Source organism: Manis javanica, chromosome 12 (assembly GCF_040802235.1).
Source record: "Manis javanica isolate MJ-LG chromosome 12, MJ_LKY, whole genome shotgun sequence".
Lineage (NCBI taxonomy): Eukaryota > Metazoa > Chordata > Mammalia > Pholidota > Manidae > Manis > Manis javanica.
Window position 1 is genome coordinate 110314842 of NC_133167.1, and position 16062 is coordinate 110330903.

The 16062-nt window shown below is 53.6% G+C and overlaps 1 protein-coding gene across 8 annotated transcripts in view; it reads right to left on the reverse strand.

Moving 5' to 3' along the window:
• Positions 1-548: 548 nt before the first annotated feature.
• MYOM2 (myomesin 2) overlaps positions 549-16062 on the reverse strand; it is a 68985-nt gene continuing 53471 nt past the window's right edge. For 2 of the 8 annotated variants that reach the window (XM_036995879.2, XM_036995884.2), the window contains exons 32-37: positions 10905-11010; positions 4982-5145; positions 4726-4762; positions 3394-3416; positions 2307-2362; positions 549-1261 (exon numbers count right to left, since the gene is read on the reverse strand). In XM_036995879.2, the coding sequence (XP_036851774.2) occupies positions 944-1261; positions 2307-2362; positions 3394-3416; positions 4726-4762; positions 4982-5145; positions 10905-11010 (704 nt within the window). In that variant the 3' untranslated portion in view covers positions 549-943. The other 6 variants (XM_073219234.1, XM_073219233.1, XM_073219236.1 and 3 more) reach the window with 6 other exon arrangements.

A 16062-nucleotide genomic window follows, 5' to 3' on the forward strand; every position in this document is an offset into this window, starting at 1 on the left:
TATAAAGCAACAGGTTTTCTATAAAACTAAAATACTGAGATAGGACTTCTGTGCTAGAGGAATTTCAGGCCCTTTTCCAAAAGACACTAAAAAAGTTCAAAGAAAGGATGTGTGCATCCTACACATTTTGTTTAACTTCATCAAGAGACCTGCAGTCGGTCAGAAGCTCCTTTTTGCTCCGTGGCGGCGACTGTGAGCCTTTCAAATGAGCGTCTTCTTTCTTTTGAAATCCCTTACTCGTTAATCAGCACACGAGAAAAGAACAGAGCCATCTACCCATTTTGTTCTTCCCTACAGAGACTTCTAGATCCACAATGTGATAACCAGTTAGCGTTTACAAGCCTGCAGGAGATGCCCACTTTGGACTTAGGACTGCGTAGGCGCTGCTCCTGGCCAGGCCCCAGAGCCCTGAAGGGAAGCTCTGCAGGAGCGAGTGTAAAGCCGCCCGGCTCTCCAGATGGCAGGCGCGCTGCTGGCATGCCGCCACAATCAAACAGGCCAGGGGAGTGCGCGGCGTCAGCACGATTTGGTACGGAGGCCACAACAAGTTGCTTTTAAAGTTTTATTCATGTCAAGCAAGAGAAGAGAGGGTAACCTGGCAACACATGATTTTAAGGCTCCACAACCAGGATTCCTGAGCTGCAGAATCTAAACAACGAGCAGGTGGCTGTGCACGGAACCACCTGGCACCACCGCCAACAAAACTGTGAGCTGTCACCTGCCGACCCAGCCTGTCGAGTATCTGCACACACACATTATTTTGGCCTTGTGGAAAACAGCAGCTTTTCCCCTTAAAGGGAAATAAAAGAATAAGAGCCAAATGCAAAATTAAAAGTGTAACGCAGGATCACTCTGGCCACGCTCAACACCACGCAGTCACTCATGGGGTGGGCACACCACACTCCTGTGGCCAGGCATCTCTCCAGCTCCCGGCGGCCACTCCTCAATTGGCCGGAGCAGAGGCGGAGGCTGGTAAGAGCTTCGGCTTGGCCTCCTGGGGCAGCACCGCCTCAGGAATCTTCTCCCCATGTTTGTACACGCTGACGGTGACGTCGATCTTCTCGCCTCCGTATTTGTTCTTGACGCTGATGCTGTACTTGCCCGAGTCCTCGGAGGTCACGCCCTTGATGGTCATGCTGACGTATTTGGCCTGCTCCACCTTGACGGAGAAGTGTTCGCTGATCTCGATGTTCTTGTCATTCTTGAACCACACCACTTCAGGGTCTGGGTTTCCAGACACCGTGCATGTCAGATTCAAGGTCTTCAGGAGGGCAGGGCGGGCAGAGAAGGGAGAGTTAGAATCAGAAGTCATACTGCCTCTCTGAACAGGGTCAACTCGCCGACATGCTCAGCTGTATTTACATCCTTCACGTCATTCAGTCAGCATGCTCTTTATATATGGAAGCACCATGCCAGACACAAGGGACCCAAAAAAGAGCAGGGTGCAAAGAAGCTTGCGGTTTCACGGGGCAACTCGCGGAAAAAAGTAATGGTAATTTTTCTATTTATTCCCAGTTTTAATCTGTGGCCTAAGTTGATTAAAGAATCTGAAGGTAATTAAGCTCTACATTTTACAATATATGTATTTAGCCGGTTTCTCAATCTCCTTTATATTCCGATACGGATCCATCTTACCAATGTCCCTGGCATATCCAGAGAATATACCATCTTATAACAAGGAAACAGGACCCAGCAAATGTGTTGTTGATGCTTAGTTATTAAAACAGCCTATGATGGTGCTTTCAGCCTACGCTGAGGTAAGGCTGCTGCTAATTCCTCAACACATGCGTGTTACGGGATCCACGATCATTCAGTCCAGGGATGCTCTGGGCTTTCTTCTGCTGCTAAAGAAAAGGCCTGTAAATATTTGTATTTAGTCTAATCAAATTCTCTCAAGCGTCTATGTCCCTGTGACACGGAGCTGGGATCACTGGAGCACCAAGAAAACGCCAGTGAGACATGAGAAACCGCGACAGGCCACAGATTAAAGCCCCAGAAATGGTGCTGCCACACAGTCCAAAATGGCCTTGAAGCTGCAGCAGAGCCTTTTTTTTTATTGACACTTGAAGAGGCCGGTTTCCACCTTCGCAGAGGCAGGCGGGCCGCGTAGTGTAGGTGTGGCTGCCTGCCCCTCGTCCAGGTGCCCCTGGATGGCCCGGGACCAGGGGCATCAGAGCCACAGGCAGGGAGGCGGGAGCGGAAGGTCTGGTCTCTGCAGGCCAAGCAGCACACAGCCCACCCCGCCCCTGCACCTGCCCCTGGTGGGGGCGCGCCCGCTGTCCTCGCGGCCAGCCGCCCGCTCTTACCTTGCCCTCCATTATGGTCACCACATCAGGCAGGCCGCCCATGAACTTGCCACGATCTGTAACAGGAAGGCGGCCCCGGTGAGACAGCCGTCAGCAGGGCTTCCCCTGCAGCGCAGGCCCCCGGCTGAGCCCCATGTCAGCACAGCATGAGCACAGGAAGCGGCCCCGGCACACACGCAGAGCACAGGCCAGACCACTCGCGGGCCGTGGGGGAGCAAGGCCGTCAGACGCAGGGAGGCTGGGGTGCGAGCAGGGCTTCGAGGATGAGGAATCCTTCAGCAGAGGGACCACACACACACACGTCTGCGATTCAGCCCCAAAGAGAAGGGCTCCCGTCTGTCTGGAGAGCGGGATTTGTCAAGGGGGTGTGCAGGACAGAAATTTCCATTTTCTGTAGATGGTGATGCTTCGATATCCTAAAACCCTTCCTGTCTGGGAGACCCTGCCCTCCTTGGGTGGCCAGTTCTCAGAAAGCAAAGGGCGCAGCAGACGTCCGGCCTGTGATGTGCCCAGAGCCCGCCGGGAGCCACACCTGCGCTCTCTGCCTGCGCCCTGGGGCTGTCCTCTGCCTGATCAGCCAGCGTCAGGAGCCGCAGGGCCACCCTGGGGCCCTGAAGCCCAGTGACACAGTTCCAACTAGGCAGCCCCAGCCAACCCAGCCCTCTGTGCCTTCCCCAGGAAACCCCCGTGAGGGTCGAGGCCTAAAATCCTCCCAGCTCCCGTCACCTGCCCCAACACGCTGGCACCCCTGCCCAGCACGCTCCTCTCTCTCTGGGACCCGTGAGAACAATGACCAGTTTCTCCCTGTCCCTCTGCCCGGCCTCCTCTGTGGCCGCGCTGACAGACCATCTCCTAAGGGAACCCGGAATCGAGCGGCAGGGGAGGGGAGGGGTCACGAGGTGCCAAAGTGAAACGGAGGCTGACGGGTTAGCAGGGTTAGGGGTCCAGGCGTTCAGAGTTATGGAGGGTTTCTGATCGGTGTGAGGTTTGCTGCTTATATTTAATACACAAAATTAGTACCCCGGCACGGGCCCTTTGCCCACCCCTAATAAGAAGCCGTGTTTGCTATGATCTGACAAGTACTCACTCTTCTCTGCAAAAGCAGCTGCCCTGAGAGGGAAAGGGGGCAGCAGGGAAAGAAGAGAGTCGTGAGAAGTTCTGTGAACCCAAACACCACACACCGCAGAGCTTCGCTACGGACGAAAGCAAAAGGCGGATGGAAATACATCCACTGTCCTCGGAAGAGCACATCCAGGTCACGAGAAACCCTGCGACTTTTCCTGGTGTCTCTGCTGCCTGTTCTGGAAGGGGGTGCCCTGTCTTCCAGCTGCTAAAACCTCCAGAAGCTTAGCATTCAAACTCACAGGTTGGAGGGGTTTCTTTCTCACCAAAACCACCAGATTGCACTGGTGATTTTTAGATATTTTTGAAAATGTTGGTTTCTGATCTTACTCACTCCTTCATCTGCTCAGCAGATATTTACTGAACCACCTAGTACGGACCAATGCAGTTCTCGGTTTGGGGTACTCGGAAACTCAGACACACACTTGAAAATCCCAAGGCATTCTTTAAAAAGTTGCGGTGAACAATGGAATATTATTCAGGGCTGAAAAGAAATGAGCTGACAGGCCAGGAAGGACGTGGAGGAGCCTTAAATGCACATCACTGAGTGACAGCAGCCAGGGTGAAGGGGCCACACGCTGTGTGACGCCAGCTCTGTGACATCCTGGAAGAGGCCCGACTATGGGGACAGTAAGTGAGGGGTCGGCAGGGGCCCAGGTGGAGCCCAGAGGGTGTTGGGGCAGTGAGCCCGCTCTGTGTGATGCTGATGGGGGACACATGTCATCACACATCTGTCTGAGCCCCCAGGGTGTGCAGCACCAAGGGACCCTGACATAGGCGGGGGGGCTCTGGGCGACAGGGACGTGTCCGGGCAGGCCCATCACTGTGACAACGCCTGTCTGGGGGAACGTGGATAATGGGGGAGGCTGCTCATGGGGTGGTGACAGGGCACATAGGGAATCTCTGTACCTGCCTCTCAGTTTTGCTATGAATGTAAAACTGCTCTAAAAATAACATCTTAGAAAAAAGCTAAATATATAACATTAAACAAATGGTTCTATATGATATAGTGCCATAATGACAAATATTTCAGAGATTCGTCATTTTGATCATTGAAAACAACCCGGGGTTATGATGAGTCTAGAAAGTTAACTATACATACTTTCACAGCTGACAAAAATGCTTGCCTTCTACATGCTGAATTGCTTACACTGACACTTTTATCTTGGCTCCTAGGATCACGACACGTCTGGGGTTCCCTAGGCACCCACAGACATCCCCCCTCAGCCGAAATGACTCCCAGCCCCCTGTGCCCCTGGACGACGGGGTGACAAATGAGAAAACATGCAAGTCTTACTTGAGTTGCTGGAAATCTGCAAGAGCTTCATCAAAGGCTGTGAGGAAACATTGGGCACGTGAGTAACGGCTCCAGTGTATTTAGCTTTTATTCAGTCGTCAGATGCTCTACTGGTAAACGTGCGTAATGAAAACTGACAGAACGCCCAGTGAATATTCTCCAAATGAAAATCGTGAAATCAGACTATTTGCCTTCCAGCATTCTAAATGCATCACAAAATCCCAAATTAGGAGATGCTAAATAACAGAGATCTTACCTTGCCCAGACAGGTCAAGTGAGCGCTGGTGTTTATCTTTGCCATCAAAAATCTCAAACGTGTATTTCCCTTTGTCCTTCTCTGTGGGTTCGCAGATCTGCAGCCAGGCCGTCTGTTCGCTCCCTCCGGTCCTCATGTGCTCACTAGAGGCAATCTTAGCATCTCTTTAAAAAACAAAAAGGTGACAGCAACACATTCCAGTTAGAACCTCATAGTATGTACAAGATACCTATGGGACAATACACGCATTTTGGTGTCTTAACTTGTTAGCATTAATGTCCCAAAAGATTTTTCTGGGTGTTATAAATTTATTGACAACATCAGTAGCTCAGGTCTGAAGACCTTCTAAAATTAAATCTGATGCTTCACTTGCAAAGATACATTCTTATTATATATATGCTTGTTGGCCACAACACACTGGACTTTAAAATCCTTTATATGGTACAGCGTATTTTTCCTCAAAAACTTTTTTTAATCGCCGTCTGATCCGGCAATTGTACATATGGATACACGGCCAACAGGATGGAAATCAGAGACTCAGACAGACCCCCACACACCCGAGCTCAGCAGCGGGATGACACCAGGCAGGAGGCGGAGCGGCCCAGGCGTCCACAGGGCTGAGTGGGTGCAGGCCACGTGGTGTCACATTCCATGGAATGTCATTCGGCCCTAAAACGGGAGGAGATCCGACCCAGGGGACACCAGTGGTGGACCCTGAGGACATGGCACTACAGTGGAATAAGCCAGTCACAAAAACACTGTGTGATTCCACCCGGGGCACCAAGCGCAGTTGGAGTCACTGAGACAGGGGCAAACGGCGGCGGCCGGGGGCCAGGGCTGGAGCGTTCGTGCCAAGTGGGGTCAGTGATCATTACAGCTGAAAAAGCTCCGGGTGGGGGTGGGGGTGGCTGCACATCAGTGGGGATGCTCTTCATGCCACCGACCTGTGTACTTAAAAATGGTTAAAATGGCAAATTTTATGTGTTGTATCTTTTACCACAACTTAGGAAATATGAAATTAAAGTAAAGCGTTCACTTCCTGCTTCTACTGCAACCTGAGCTCGACACCACAAGCGCAGCAGGGAACACGGGCAGGTCAGTGAGCAGCTTCCTAAGGCTCTCCTGAGGGGAGGGGGCTGCGAAAGCTTCGTGGAACTGCCGCCATGGGCGAACGGGGCGGCCAGAAGCCGGAACGTGGACCTGCATCTCGTGCACCGGCTCAGAGGGGTGAGTCTCAGTAGAGTGGGCTGAGCTGGCCTCCGACAGAAAACTGCCCTCACGGCTTCTATACTGCCTGACCTTGCCCGTAGCCACGTGTCCCTGGGTTACGCTGCGAAAAGGGAGTCCCCTACCCTCCTCACCAGAAGAGCCTTTTACTCTCATTCTTTCATTCACCAGAACGCTGTCAAGCCCATCGTGAAGGCACATTCCCATGGGCTGTGAGGGCTCCGCGTGGCCGGCACTTGTGGGCTCAGCACGGGCTGCCCCATGTGCTCAGAGAACGTCACTAGCGTTAAGGTGGCGGGCGGGCCAGTCTGGCACTCAGGTCTCCCCATTCCCATACACAGAGAAAACTCAACTTACATAGCGATCCTCAGCTCTGCAGAGAAAAGCACTCTTCCAAAGAAAATGTGCTCTGCTATGGACTAGCCAGAAATCCGAAACCCCGAAATGCTAACAGTGAGGAACCCAAGGTGCAAACACCCAAACAGGCATCCCCACAATGAAGAACTTGTAGCTTGGCGGGGGGCGCTGCCTTGTCCCCCGTGCACACGGACAAGGGGTACGCGGATAGACTGACCGGCAGACGGGGACTGCTGAGGCTGGAGAAAGAGATCCCGATCCTGCCATGCTCACGCTGAGGTCTCCGAGAGGTGGTGCCATGTACTGTGGTCCCTCTGGTGGCATCACGCCACACGCCCCAGGGGCGCTGGACACGCGGTGTCCATCATCTCCAGTATCCGGAAACCCACAGAGCAAAATTATGTGCCCAACCCACTGTGCTCTAGGCAGACATTCAAGCCTCTGCCATGTGTGCATGTGGCAGAGACAAGACAGACACGGAGCTGAGATGCCCCAGGGGGCACACCGAGGGCCCGAAACCCGAAGCCATCAGGCCGGGGAGAAAAGCCGAGCGTTTCCGCATCGCAGCCCCACGTGCACAGCTCTCCCAGCACACAAGGCTCACCCAGCCCCACGTCACCGCACACGCACTCCAGGAGGCGGGGACAATTTCAGCCTTTGAGGAGTCTATGTTCTACTGAAGTAAGTCCCATTCTGACATCGGGTCTCACAAAATTAGTGATTTGCTTGCAGGAAACAACGATGATATGGTTTTCTTTTATTCTGGACACACATGATGGGAAGAAGTGAGCATACCCTCCAGCGTTCCCAGGAGAGCCGTAAGCAGTGCCAGGTCCCCTGGCCTTGAGGTAGCTGCACACCACTTGCCCCTCAGGAAAGACGGACACCCTGCAGGACACCCTACAACCCCCCGCTGGCCCCACGTGGCCTGCTGCAACCCGCTGTGGCCCACAGAGCCATTCATCACTCAAGGTTGACCTGGAGCCTCATTCCACCGCCATGAGAGTATCTTTGCTGGAAACCATCTGTGTCCACGCAGCCCCCCACTCAGCCTCCACCCCTGCTTCGGACAAGGGGCCCCACAGAGCACCTACAGATGCACTCCTCGGGCCCACATGCTCAAGGCCAAGCTGCTGCACACCCAGCCCCAGGCTGAGCCGCTGCAGGCTCCTGGGGCCAGCAATGGATGCCCCAGCTCAGCAGCCGGAGGTCCTGCCCAACCCCGAGCTCCAGCCCAGAAAGAAGCCACTTGCCTTAGGATCGGGAACATGCTAATGCCAGGCTCAAGCTGGCCAGCACAGAGTGATGACCCAGCTCCCCCAGGGCCCTACCCTTCTCCTGGACTGGATACTATTCTGTTCCCAGACACAGGAAGCCACATGCACTCGGACAGCCAGAAGCAGAGGCTTGAGTGCCAACCCACCCCTGCCCCATACTGGCTCAGACCTCCCCGCTTCCTGGCCGCCCACCGGGCACCGAGTCCCGTCTCCAGGCTCCCTGCCCTGAGTCACCAGCCTCCCCCTGCTGCACCCCTCCAGGGTCCCCACAGAATTAGTCAGCTTATAAGACCAAACAGACGTAGCGATCAAACACAGCTGCTCGGTGCTCTGAGTGTCTCTCCACTGCATTTTTGCTTGTTACTCCTGCCCTGCAGACACAATGACGCCGGCTCACAGGGTTATCTGTTTACTACGGTTTGGGGACTGGAATGCGCCAACCCCGCAAAACCTCTTCCTTGGTTTTGTTTAATCAGCAAAAGTGACTGAATCCCTTCACCAGGCAGAATGTGAAATGCCCTATGTTAGTGTATGAAAGGAGAGGGTACGAGAAGGCGGGCGTGCACCTGCTCGCTCACGCAGAGGGAGCAGAAGAGGCGACGGCTGGCACTGCGGGCGGGAAAGGGGCGGACTCCGGGAGGCGGGACCAGGTGGCAGGCGCCGCTGCGGCTCCTCTACCCCAGCCACACTGTTGATAAACCCCAAAATACAGAACCACAACCTGGCAGAACGCGAGGGGAACCCAGAACAGAATACCCTCGAGTCACTTAACTCTGGTGTGAGAGAACTGCACACCACCTGGAGAGGCTAAGGAGGCCAAGAAATAACTCAAGCAACTTGGGGAAGGAAAGTTTTGCCCAAAGAATGTAAAGATAAAGCCAAAACGAACTGTACAAAACACCGAGAGTGCTGTCCAGAACACCAGGCTTTGGTGTGTGCCTCTGCTCCGCGTGGGGATTTGAGCCAGTGGTTCTGGAACTCCTGGGCACGAGCACTAGGACTGACAAGCACAAGCACTTCATGGGCCAGGGCCAGGTTCCTCCACGGGGAGGGACACAGACCACCCCATGCGCTGCTGGATCAAAGACCTCACCCTGGCCAGACAGTGACGCACAGGAGGGGGGCTGCATGTGCAGGCGCAACTTGGTGTGTGTGACCCACGCCCAGTCCCGCGTGCTCAGAGGCCGTTGAGAGCTGACAGCCCACAGGGACAGCTCAGCCAGGGCCCCGGGCCCGGCATCTCCCGCCAGCCCCCAACACGAGGGACAGGCTTCCCGGAGAAGGTGGCTACTCCAGGCCATTGCCGGAGTACAGGGGTCAGAACACCCTGCAGACACAGGAAGCAAGAAACTGCTCCCAGAAGGAGAAGGCCAGGGCTGCTGGACGGACCCCCGAGAGCCAAGCTGGGCCAACATGGGCAAAATGGCTGTGACAATATGGGATCAGAGCCCAAGGAATAAAGTAAGTATCCATGAGCCCACAGTGACGTGACTAAACCACCGCACAAATAAACACGAGGGCGGAAGCAGCACCTCCTCAACAGAGGGGCTCCAGAACACGGGGGACGCCGTGAGACCCAGGACACGGGGGGGTGCCGCAATTTGCAGGAGAGCTGGGGAAACGTGACACTGTCAGTGCCAACATGGCACGCTTCTGCCCACAAACATGTGCAGGTGGGGGTTGGGGGTGGGCATGTGTTCATGTGGGTGGTTGGGGGTGTGTTTAATCTGCGCCCCAGTGCCTGGCACAGAGTGGGCCACTCACTGGAGACAAAGCGAAGGAAGGAGCAGCCACTCCTGGGATGGGACACGGATCAGACACAACTCGTGCAAGACAGGGTCCCGTATGTGACAAAGAAGCATAGGGAAGGAAGTGATTAACTCTCCTTTCCCAGGGAGGTTTGGTTCAGCTGGAAGCACAGTTTCACTCATTTGTCTTAAAAAATAAACCTTTATAAACAATTATATCACAAAAACACACCAGCGTGTCTGTCTTTAAAGCTCTAATTCCTAGAATCCGGGCCCTGACCCCAACCCCTCTCTTCATGCACCCCTCCACAGGGCGTCTGCAATGACCCCGAATCCCACACTCCCCAAAACACAGAAACACAAGATGCCACACGCACACGCCCTGAGAGCCCACCTGCCTCCCGCTGTGTGGCTCTGACGGGACACCCACAGAAGCAGAGCAAGTAACGACCCCAAGGACACTCCTCTCAGCGCCTAGATTCACTCATGAACAGATTCGTCTGGACAAACTAATGCTTTTAAAAGTGTAACAGCTGCAACCACAGAGTTTGCGTTTTTAGCTGCAAGGGAAACACCGGGTCCAAATGCACATGCGGGGTACAGCTTACGAAGAGCAGGACGACTGATGTCCTCCCGTGAGAGCAGAGGGGACAGAGGCGTGGGCCCTGCCCCCCGCCTGAAGCCCCTCGCCGCCCTCATGCCCAAGGAGATGGAAACCACCGGGGACCTGTTTTCTCCGAGATGTGCAGCTTCAACCAGCTACTTAGACACAAGTTCAGTGCGTGCTCGACAGAGCCAGACACGAGCGCCCGGGGCACAGGGACTCAGCGTGCTGTGACTGCCACAGAAATCCCAGTGCTTCCACAGTGGACGTCACCCACCCGGAGACACGGCGGAGCAGCGAGCACGAGACACAGACACCCGCTGTTCCCGTGGGGCTTGAGCTCATTCTTTCTTCTTCGTTTTAACTCTCAGGCTTTGATCCCTCACTTTTTAATCAAGTTAGCAGGAACCAGCAGACTAGAAATGTGCAGGGTGACCTCTGAGTATTATTTTTCTGCCAGCCTGTCTGCTGGTGCCAGACACAATGTACATCGCAAAGAGAGCCCCCTTTGGCAAACCCAGACATGGGAGAATTTGTTTCGGGCACCTTCAGGGGTGACTTTCCTTTCTCCTTCCAGAAGGAACTCCCCGTGGCCACGACGGCCCTGTCCAAGCCTGAGGCACCATTATTTCTCCAAACCACAAACTGTCAAGAGGACAGGTGTGGCCCTCGCATGCAGCGTGGCCCCAGTTTGCTGCACTTACACTTACTTGTGATACCAGTTCGCTTTCATTTCCTCAGTAAAATATTTCATGAAGCACTGAAGTCTTATGCCCTCTGGGGTGCAGAGTATCTTTAGTGGAGATGCAGATGCTCCTGCAGAAGATAAAACATGCTCAGATCCAGGAAGAGCGGTATGTGCTGCGTCAGAGGCAAAGGCGCTGTTACTGGGACCTGCCACACCCAGCTGCAAACGTGTTCTCACGGTCCTGCATTCGCAGGACGGTCAGCCAGTGTCTCAGCATCTCTCCCCAGCCACATGCACTCATTCCACAAGCCCCGGCCGTGCCAGCTCTACTGGGGAATCTCTCTGCTGAATTCATTTTAAAAGAAGAATCAACATCTGCCCCTTGGCAGCTTAGTGTAAGAAGAGGAAGAAAAATTATGCAAATAACACTATAACACAGTAAATGCTGCCTTAATGGATCTGGAACTTGAGTATTATAGAAAATAAGCAAAAGAGAGCTGACAAGTTAGCAGGAATGGACCAGGAATGAGGCAGGGAGATGTAGGACAAGGCTTCATCCTCTGAGATGAGCAAAGACTGACCGAGAAGGAATGAGGCGGAGAGGCGAAAGGCGGAGGCCATCGGGAGCACCTAGGACATGGGGACCTCGGCAGCGCGTCTGGAACAGCAAGGCAGACTAATGGGGTTGGGGAGGTGCTCTGGGGAGGCCAGAGGTGGAGACGGGGATCAGGAAGCAGCCTGTTACGCCAGAGCTCTGGAACTCACGCGGGGGCCACTATCGGTACGTGACTTCAGAGAATCTAGAGAAACTCATGATACTAGAAGACAGTATTATATACTCAGCAAAATAAAAGAAAATGGTTATCCTCACGACGTGCTGATGACGGTGCTACGGAGAAGAGACCCAAGTACTCGTCCATTTTGGTAAGCAAACAGAAAACTGAACCTGTGACTCCTAAAATGCTCATAGTATTGTCCACAGTCACGGTGCCTCTGGAACCCACAGAAAATATTCCGGGACGCTGGAAAAACACCCTCTTTGCCCAAAGACATGCAATAGTTATTTATCATAATGAAACACGTTTGGTATCCCTACAGGGAAGAGTTTAAGCCACAGCATAGTAACTCCATGAAATACTGTGTAATTAGAAATGGCTGATATAAAATCTATATAAAACAAAATTATCACAAAATACATGGGGGGAGGGAAATAAACAGATTGTGTTTATGACTCTATATAAAGAAAAAGAGACCTAAATAAAATGGTCACCTCTGTGGTGGCCCTTATTTTTCAATTACTCTCGAATGTGTGTAGAGAACAAACATCTAACAAGAAAACAGTTATCATGAGAATTAATGATCCTGTCCAGGCACCTCTTACACCGGCACTGTGCCCCTGTCGCCGTGTGCATGCGGAGGCCTCTGCTCCCTCCTAAACCGACCAGACGGAGGGACAGTGATGTCCGATGGCCCATGGGTGAGGCTCCAGGAGGCAGAGAGCAGCGCGAGAGAGGCCCAGAGCGATGCAGAGAGCCAGGCAGAGTGGGAGCCAGACGGGAGCACCCTGGGGCACGGGGCTGCCACAGGGGCACGTGCACCCCCCTGAAGGTGTAGACACCCACCCCCTCCACCTCTCCCCAACCCGGAGACCAGAGGTGCAGCCCTGGGAGACAGCCAGCGGCCCCCGCCACTCCTGCTCGCCTCAGTGACACCCTCTCCGTTCGCCAGGAAACCCGGATGGGCCCTGGCAGAGGCAACCACACAGCCTGCCTGCTCCAGACGCGCAGCCCACAGCTCTGACCGCCTCTCTCACTGCCTGGGCTTAAACAGGGCTGCGCTCAGGAACAGCAGAAGCTGCGAAGTCACTGAGGTGACCGAGATGGCAAGCAGGAGCGAAGCTGGAAGAGGCGTGCTGGCCAAGCCACAGGGGCCTGGGAGGATGGGGACCCCGCGGCAGCAGGAAGGCACGAGGCGGCTACCAAGAGGGACCCCTGCGGGCTGGTGTGAAGGAGGGCGGCTGTGGAGGCGGACCAGGTCAGGAGCAGACAGAAGAGGGTCCAGGGCTCTGAAGGGCATCCAGCCAGTGGTCTCCAGCACATAGCCCAGGAGTGGGATTCTAGTCCACACACCATTTACACAGATTCACCAGGAAGCGCTTCGTAGGATCGAGCACCTGGGGTGCCATTCCATCCAGGAGGAAGTTATGTTCATGAATGCCAAGGAGGAGATGCGAGATGTCTGAGTGGCCCTGAGGACAGGGCGGTTGCGGGAAGGCCTTCAGTCCCAGAAGCTGGCAGCATCTCACTTATGGGCTGTCACATGCAATGATGAGCTGACAGAAATGGTCAATGACGTGAGGCGTCCCCTTAAGGAACATTTTCTTGGTACAATGTCCTTAACGACTGGTAATGACGTGAAAGTGAACAGGTGCATATTTTTTTAACAAATACACATTCCTTATTGTTCAAAACAATAAGGCGAAGGTAAGGTTGGACTCCAGGAAGTCAAGGGCTCGCTCAGCGTCAGCCCCAGTAGCCCAGGCACCTGAGGCCGGAATGCCCAGCTCGCAGGGCGTGGCAGAAGATGGATGGATTTCCAGGAGGTTTTCCAGAGAAAGAGCAATGCTCAAAAATTTCTCAGCTCGAACGTGAGGACCAGCCTGGCAGTTCCCCTGACACTGGAAATTGAGCCCTGCGTAGGGAATTCAGACACACCCTGCAGAGCCACAGGGGCCTCATTCCAGCTGGCAAACCAATGGATATTTACCTTTACCAACCACAGGGTGGAAAGGACCCCAGGATACATGTTCCAAGTAACCAGATCACGGGAGGCTGATTTCCAAGAACGACACCAAGAAGGGCAAACAACGACAAGGAGGCTGTTCCCCTATTTTCTAATTTTACATCAGCTGCATCATTATCAGGCCTTTGTTTTGATGTTTTAAGAAGCATTTATATTTATTACACACAATCTAACCAGATTTGTGCAATTCACCTCTGCCACTGGTATTTCTGTCTCACCAATTTATTTTTTAAGTTATCTGATGAGACATTTCAGTATTCTATAAATATTAAAAATAAGGCATACACAAGGTTGGTTCCCTTTAGATAGTTTATAAAAGTGAATGATCTTTAAGAATCATGAGGGTGATGTCTTAGAAATACGTATCCTTAACGCACAGACCCTCCAAAGTGTGTTGGAAGGAACTGAGGGCTCCCCATCCAGGAACCCGGGGATGGGCTCTTGCATCCGCTCCGCCGGCCCTCAGCCGAGTGGCCATCAGCCGAGTGACACAGCCCCTCAGTGACCGAGCTCCCATTGAACTGGTCTGGTCTCCTCTGGGATTCTGTGAAAATAAACAGCTCCCTCGGTGCCTTTTGTGAGAAACAGTGTTTCAGAAGATGCCAAACCTTAACTCGGGAGCCTGATGCTTCGATTCTGCCTTCCCCACCTCAAAGGCAGGCATGGAAAAGTGCAGGGGTGTTGAAGGTACCCCCACCCGTATATGGACACGTGTAAGAACAAGGGTGTGTGTGCATTGCATCACCACACAGACACCTGCACCTGGGCTTGCATTTGCATAATGGGTTTACTTGCAGCCATGGAGTCACAGACTTCAAATCTAGATGAGCACCTGGATGTCATTAATCCAGACTCCCCATCAGCAGGAGGGGAGGCTGAGGGACCCCAACCACGCCCACATCTGGATTCACGCACAGATTCGCTTTATGCCTAAGCACACCCTCTAGTCGTCAGAACGCGAAGAACATACTGCTTTGTTTTGGGGCTGCTAGCTGAGCAGCCGGGAAAGCAGGTGTGCTCCGTGCTTCCCTGGGAGCTGGGGGTTCTCTGGGCAGGGTCGTGAGTCCAGAGGGTGGAAGCCCACGAGGCTGACAGGGTCCAAGTGTTATCCAAGGCCTCTACGTGGCCCCGACATCCAAACAAAATCTGGGGGGCCCAGAACAGCAATCGATCGCTTCCAAAGATGCAAAACCCAAAAGGCTGTTTGGCTTAGAAGCTACCAGAACGCTATCTCCCACCCCCACCAAACTACAAAGGGAAATTTGGTTTAAAAGCCAATAATATAAAAAGGGATGTGCTCCTGGGCTCCCGAGTCACAGGAGTCCTGTTGACAGCCATCTCTGCACGTCCTCTCAGAGGTCATGTCGCGCACCCGGGGTCACACCTGCACCTGCTCCCTGCAGCTCCGCACAGCGGCCTTGCCCTCCCCTACAGCAGTCCTGAGCTCCTTGCGGGCCGCGGGTGACCCATCGGAACCTACAGGTCAGCACGGCCCCAGACCATACTCTGGGCATCGCAGGAAACAGTGCAGTTATGTCTGTTGCGGTCAGACCGAAACGGGAGTCCCTTTAGTCCTATAAAGCCGCTGAGCAGCGATGACAGGAGCCCGCCTAAAACCAAAACGGAGCCGACTGCAGTGCTGACGGCATGAGGACACTGCCAGGTAGACTCTGTTCACTATAATGAAGAGGCGGAAGGTGGCGGCCCTTCCCCAGCACGCCCCAGGGAGGGAGGGAACCGGCAAGCCTGTGACGAGGACAGCAGCACGTCCCCTGAAAAGGGACTCGAGGCGGCAAACGGGCGGGTGAGGGAGTGTGTGTCACTTTCCTGCAGACATTTACATTTCCCGGGTGCCATCAGGGCATTCCCAGGGTGTCCCTTTAGTGTGTGGTGTATTTTAATACAACGGGATTCCATGGGGCCGAAGAGTGAAGCCGCCTTTCAAACGGCCTGATGTGTGCTCGCAAAATGGCTCCCACATGCACCAAGGAGGACTCGGTCCATTAAGAATCACCAAGAGTGAGATTCACTTAAAATGTGGTCATGTATCTGACCAAACAAATGCAAGAAGGAGTAAGACCCACCTTGCAGAGCCGTCTTGAGAAAGCAATGGAAAAGGAATACAAGATTTTTAGGAGAATGCCCGAAAAAAACAGGTGAGACAGCAGTTAAGCTTGGGATGGAGAGGCCCATTCACTCCTAGTTAGCGCCCTGGTTAGCTGGCAGAATGCCTGGGGTTAAAGCTAGCGCACTGCCAGGCCTTGGTTACCGGTCTGAAGGTAGGAACGAGGTCATCTCTAGGCGGCCACGGCAGTAACACTCCTTAGCATAAAGCACTACACGAAGAGAAGCTATTGCTATGAATCAATAATCAATGT